Source organism: Taudactylus pleione, unplaced genomic scaffold (assembly GCF_031769625.1).
Source record: "Taudactylus pleione unplaced genomic scaffold, aTauple2 ptg000682l, whole genome shotgun sequence".
Classification (NCBI taxonomy): Eukaryota; Metazoa; Chordata; class Amphibia; order Anura; family Myobatrachidae; genus Taudactylus; species Taudactylus pleione.
This window is the reverse complement of record NW_028285084.1, coordinates 2688003-2694002: the sequence shown is the minus strand read 5'-3', so window position 1 is coordinate 2694002 and position 6000 is coordinate 2688003. Positions and strand designations below refer to the sequence as shown.

The window sequence follows — 6000 nt, the reverse complement described above, 5'->3', positions numbered from 1 at the left end:
GGCCAGGGGAGGCAGCCTTCCTTGTTTTACAGCCGGCTCCTCCCCGCTGCACAGCGCGCCTTTCCACCGCGGTCTTCCGGCTCCACCCCTGAGTTCTTCGTCCATCTCTCCTGGCTGCGTGTCGCAGATCTCGGCGGGCGGTGCAGAGTCCGGGTCCCCCTACATACCTCTCCTCCTGGCGGTGGTCAGTGTATGTAGCGCTTTGTCCTACTAGATGCTAAGTCTGTGTAGTTGACTAGTAAGTGCTGTTAACTGCAGGTATTGTTGTTCTGCATTGTCTGCGACTGTATGCTAGCACAGTCTGAGTTTCTTTCTGTACTGTCAGCCATTTTGCTATCCCTGTACCTATTCTGAGCCATAGCACTGGTATTGTGCAGGTGCAGCCTTGGTAAACAATGCAACACAACCTATGCGTTCCATGTCGTCCCTGAAGAATTCTACAGATGGGAAGGTAGAGGTCTGCCTTAAATCTGCTTATTCCATTCCGGGGGTGCGTGCAGACCAGCTATGGCCATTTGCTGGGTTGCTCGGGCCATGGAATGTTGGGCTAACAGCCTGGAAATATCCTTCGCCCCAAATGCTACCAAAGAACAGCTGTATCTTGTGGGAAACCTCCGAGATTCTGCTACCTACATAAATAAGGCAGCGTTGGATGTTAGCTTACTAAATGCCAGGATTTCCTTGGCGGCCATTGCGGCTCGCCGCTCTCTGTGGCTCCGTTCTTGGAGGACTGATGCGGAGTCCAAGAAGGGGTTGGAGTGTTTGCCTTATGACTGTAAAGTCTTGTTTGGCCCTAATTTGGACAAGATTAGGAATACCTTTTAGCAGCAGCTAAATCGGCTTGTCTGCCTTCTGCTCCAGCCGCTTCGGGGGCTTGAACTCCATCCTTTTGGACCTATCGGGCCCCAGGTAAGGCTAGAACTCAGCCCTTTCCCAGGCCATTCACTGCCAAGAAATCTGCCAGGCCTAAGAAGCCACCTTGGAGTACCAGACTTCCTGCTGCCAAGCATGATGACTAGCCCTCTGCTTGATTGGATGGGCCTCCTCCTGGGGGACCCCAGGGTGGGAGGCCGACTTCTTCAGTTCACCCAGTGCTGGTGTCAGACTAGCACGGATTCCTGGGTGAGGGAAGTGGTTTCTCTGGCCCCCCCCCCTCTTTCTGCAGAAGGCCTTTTGCACAGGACTTCTGAAAAGCACGGACAAGGCCTTGGCTATTCAAGAGGTGGTACAATCCATGCTGCAGGCAGAGGTCATTGTACCGGTCCCGATGTCCCAAAGGGGCATGGGTTATTATTCCAGCCTTTTTCTAGTCCAGAAACCAAACTGTTCTTACCGTCCTATCCTCAATCTCAAGTCCCTGAACAAATTCCTCAGGGTACCCAGGCTCAGGATGGAAACCCTACGCTCAATTATACTTGCTATGGAACTTGGGGATTTTATGGTGTCTCTGGATATTAAGGATGCATACCTGCATATTCTGATTGCTTCAACTCACCAACGTTTTCTCAGGTTTGCTGTGTCCCAACAACATTTCCAGTTTCGGACTCTGCCATTTGGTCTTTCAACTGCACCTCATGTGTTTACAAAGGTCATGGCGGTAATGGCAGCCTATCTGCGGCTGCAGGGGATCTGCCTGTTACCATACCTGGACGACCTCTTACTACTAGCAGGGTCCCCAGAGGTGCTTCACCACCACCTGCAGCTAACGATATCTGTACTCCAGGTACACGGGTGGTTGATCAATTGGAAGAAGTCCTTACTGATTCTGTCTCAAAGGTGGAGCTGTGTTGGATTCACAATGGCAAAGGATTTTTCTGACAGCAGAAAGGATCTCCACTTTGCAGACGCGTATACGCAGATGCCTTCGCAGTTGCCGAGTGTCAGTCCACTCAGCAATGCAGTTACTGGGATCTATGGTGTCGACGTTCGACATGATGGAGTATGCCTAGTTTCATTCCCGGCCTCTGCAGAAATCGACTCTCTCCAAGTGGGACGGATTACCCCATCATATACGGACTCAAACGATGGTGCTCTCTCGGGAGGTGCGTTTGTCTCTGGCTTGGTGGCTACAGACGGTCCACCTCGTCCCTTTTGGATCTCGGACTGGGTCCTTCTGACGACGGATGCGTGTCTTCGAGGTTGGGGCACAGTGACAGGTCCACACTCCTTTCAGGACTGGTGGACCGCAGAGGAATCTGCGCTACCAATCAACATATTGGAACTTTGGGCAGTTTTCAGGGCCCTGCAACACGCCAGGTTGCTACTTCACGGAAAGCCCATGCAAGTGCAGTCAGACAACGCTACGACGGTGGCTTACCTAAACCGTCAAGGAGGAACTCTGTCAGGCGGCAATGACAGAGGTGTCACGCATTCTGACATGGGCGGAAGGCCATCTACCAGCCATTCATGTTCATTCCAGGAGTGCTGAATTGGGAAGCGGACTTCCTCAGCCATCACGATGTACATCCCGGAGAATGGTCTCTTCACCAAGAAGTGTTTTCAACTCCTAGTGGACAAGTGGGGCCTTCCAGATGTGGACCTCTTGACTAAATCACAAGCTGCCACAGTACGGGTCCAGGATAAGAGAAGCCAGGGCTCTCTTGGTGGACGCTCTGTCAGTCAAGTGGATCTTCCAGTTTCTGTACCTGTTTCCTCCGTTCTCCCTTCGTCGCGTTCTTCAAAAGTTCAAGCAAGAGGGAGGCATGGTCCTGCTGGTGGCTCCAGCGTGGCCCCAACACCCCTGGTACTCAGATCTTCAGAGTCTCTCCATCGATACTCCATTGCTGTTGCCTCAACGTCCGGACCTATTGTCTCAAGGTCCTTGCCTCTACCCGGATCTGGATCGTCTGTCTTTGACGGCGTGGCTCTTGAGACATCCCTCTTAAGGGCCAAGGGTTTTTCCGGCTCTGTGGTTAACACCTTGCTCAAAGCACGAAAACCTGCTTCTGCTAGAATTTACCACAGGGTGTCTCATACCTATTTTGAATGGTGTCACCCAAGGGGTTTCGACCCCCAGGTGTTTAGACTATCCAGAGTTTTGGCTTTCCTGCAGGTGGGTTTGGACCTGGGTCCATTTTGCTTGCTTCACTGAAGGTCCATGTCGCAGAGCTTTCAGTGTGGTTCCAGTGAAGGATTGCTCCTCTTCCTGATATTCGCAATTTCTGTCAAGGGGTCCTTGGTATCCAGCCTCCCTTTGTCCCTCTTGTAGCGTCTTGGGATTTGGCTGTTGTCCTTAGGGCCCTCCATTTGAACCACTGGGCTCAGTGTACCTTAAATGACTTACTGCCAAGACTGTTTTCCTTCTGGCCATTGCTTCGGCCAGAAGGGTGACCGGTTTGGGGGCTCTCTCTCTCTCTTGTCGTTCCCCATTTCTAGTTTTTCATCAGGACAGGGCGGTGCTTCGGACTCATCCTGGTTTCCTTCCAAAGGTGGTCTCTAGTTTCCACATTAATGAGGAAATTATTGTGCCGGCCTTTAATTCTCCAGACCTCTCGGCAGGTGAGGCCTAGTTGGATGTGGTACGTGCCCTCAGGATTTATGTGGACCGTACTAGTTCCCTTCGGAAGTCACACTCCTTATTTGTACTTTGGCTAGATGGCTTCGTATGACGATCTCTGAGGCCTACACTCATGAGGGCCTTCCTGTGCCACCCTCGTCGTGGTGCCTCCGCTGTTCAGCTTTGTAAGGCGGACACATGGTCTTCTATCCAGACCTTTTTGAGGTATTACGTTTTTGATACCTTTGCCACTCAGGATGCTTCCTTCAGGCAACGGATTCTCCTTTCTGCACAGGAGCGTCCCCGCCCTTAAAGGTACTGCTTTGGGACATCCCCAAGGTCACCCTGTGGTCCTTCTATGGATCCTGAAGTAGAAAAGTAAATATATGGTAAGAACTTACCCTTGTTATCTTTTTGTGCGAGGTCCATACGGTCCACAAGGCACCCGCCCTGACTCACCTGTGCTTCAGTTGTTCTTCCCTCTGGTCACTGGTTTTCAGTCTCCTTCTGTGTGAGAGCGTGTGATTCCTGAGTATTCCGGACTTTCTTCTCTCTCTTTTATCCTCCTCTGGCCTTTGGCTTGCTACGTAACTGAGGAGCCTCTGGCCCAGGGGTGGGGTATAGGGGAGACCCATTGCATCCTGGGAGAGCATTTTACTGCGTAAGGTGCCCGGATGACTCTGCATCACCTATACTTCAAGGTCACCCTGTGGACCTTATGGAGCTCGTAGAAAAAGAGATAACTAACCATATCTCTACTTTTTAACCCTTACAGTAAAACATGCTGTACTTAAACGTTTTTCTTGCACTCACATACGTCATTGTATTTATACATAATGTGGCTCTCCCCCTTAATCCTTTATTAAATTGTTATATTTAGCATTTTTTGAGGCATTTACATTCATCATGATACTTACCTGTAAGTGACCCTTATTAATCTAAACAAAACCGTAAAGTGTTATTATTTGGTCTAGTTGAAAAAAATAGTAACTTAGGGCCCCATTTAATAGCAAATCTTAATACCAGCAGCATATTTCGTTTAGTATCACATGGATACTAACCTTTGGCCTCAATATTACTTAACTTGCCAGCGAGGTGCAGCAACATCTTCCCTCCTCGGCGGCATCCTCCGTCCAGCTGCTGGTAGTCTAACTGCCAGCGATGGGTTTTTGTGTCATGCACGATGGTCAAGTTTACTCATATGCATGACAGTTTCACCCGGCAGGGACTGGAAGGTTTTGCATAAGCCCGGCAGATGTAAGTATTTTAACTATCCCTATTCCGCTCCCCCTAACCCTCATCTAGTGGTCCCTAACCTAACCTTCCCGGGGGTTGCCTAACCCTAAGGTCCCGCCCTCAGCCGGGGCTGCCTAACCCTAACCTCAACCGGGGCTGCCTAGCCCCAACCAGACACACCCTCCCGCTGCTGTCTGCTCCCAACGCCCACCTTACCTTGGTTCGGTGTGCTGGGCGTCGGGATTTCGGCAGGTGGATAATGATAGGCATCGGGATTTCGACGCCTATCATTAGTCCCATGCTGGGATTTCACAGTTGGGAAGCCGGCGGTCGGCATTTCAACCACCAACTTCCTGACCGCATACCGTGACAAGCAGCGGTAAATTATGTTTACTACTACGTGTTGAATACTGAAAGGAGGACATAACCTCTTTTAGCGAGTGCTAAAGGGGGTTATATGTCGTTGTTATATGGGTCCCATAATTTTTAGTTTGGGATATTTTGTTCTCCACGTGTGTTGTTTTTTTTTTTTTGCAACTCTTTGTATTAAAAGTAATGTTGTAAACATTTTAGGATGGCAAGTATTTTTGTTTAACATAAACTGCTTACTTATATTTCTACTTCAGGTTCCATAGGGGGTCCACAGGGTTGCTCTTGGAGTATAGCTGGATCTGGATCCACGGGCACCATGCAGTTAAAGCTTTTGCTGCTCCCAGGATACACTGGGTCCATCCTCCTCTATACCCAGCCACAGGCACATCAGTTTTAGTTGGTGCCCGGCTGGAGTCGGGTCACCCTAGCGCAGCAGCCCCTAAGCTTATTTTTGGACATCCAAGCTGCTGCTCCTTCACCCCGCTGGCACCACGACGCCAGTACAGATCTGGGGATCGCGGCGGGACCCTAGAGTCTACTACCATGGGCTCTGGGCTCTCCCTCGACTGCTGCCGGAGCGCTTGGGATCAGGTAAGCCGCGGGTCACTGCTTGCGGTGACCCACGTGTACCAATGCAGTTGCATGCCTCCGGTCTCTGGGGACAGACTGGAGGCGCTAGCAAGTGGCGGCGGGCTCCCCCTCTCCGGAGGCATACCCCGTGGGACCACTGGACCACCAGGGTGTTATGCGGCAGCGGGAACCAGCAACCCTGGGGTTAATCGCTAGCCAGGGGAGGCAGCCTTCCCTATTTAGCGGCTCCTCCCCTCAGCTCAGCGCACCTTTCCGCTTAGGTCTGGCGACGCTGAGCTTTCTCCTGTGTCCACTCCTCCTCTGAG

The 6000-nt window shown here is 51.2% G+C and overlaps 1 protein-coding gene across 1 annotated transcript in view; it reads left to right on the top strand.

The window, feature by feature from the left end:
* The first annotated feature begins 534 nt into the window (after positions 1 to 534).
* The window catches only part of AATF (apoptosis antagonizing transcription factor), a 139268-nt gene continuing 133802 nt past the window's right edge, over positions 535 to 6000 (top strand). Inside the window, 1 exon segment of the mRNA XM_088455959.1 lies at positions 535 to 760. Within this exon segment, the coding sequence (XP_088312085.1) occupies positions 535 to 760 (226 nt within the window).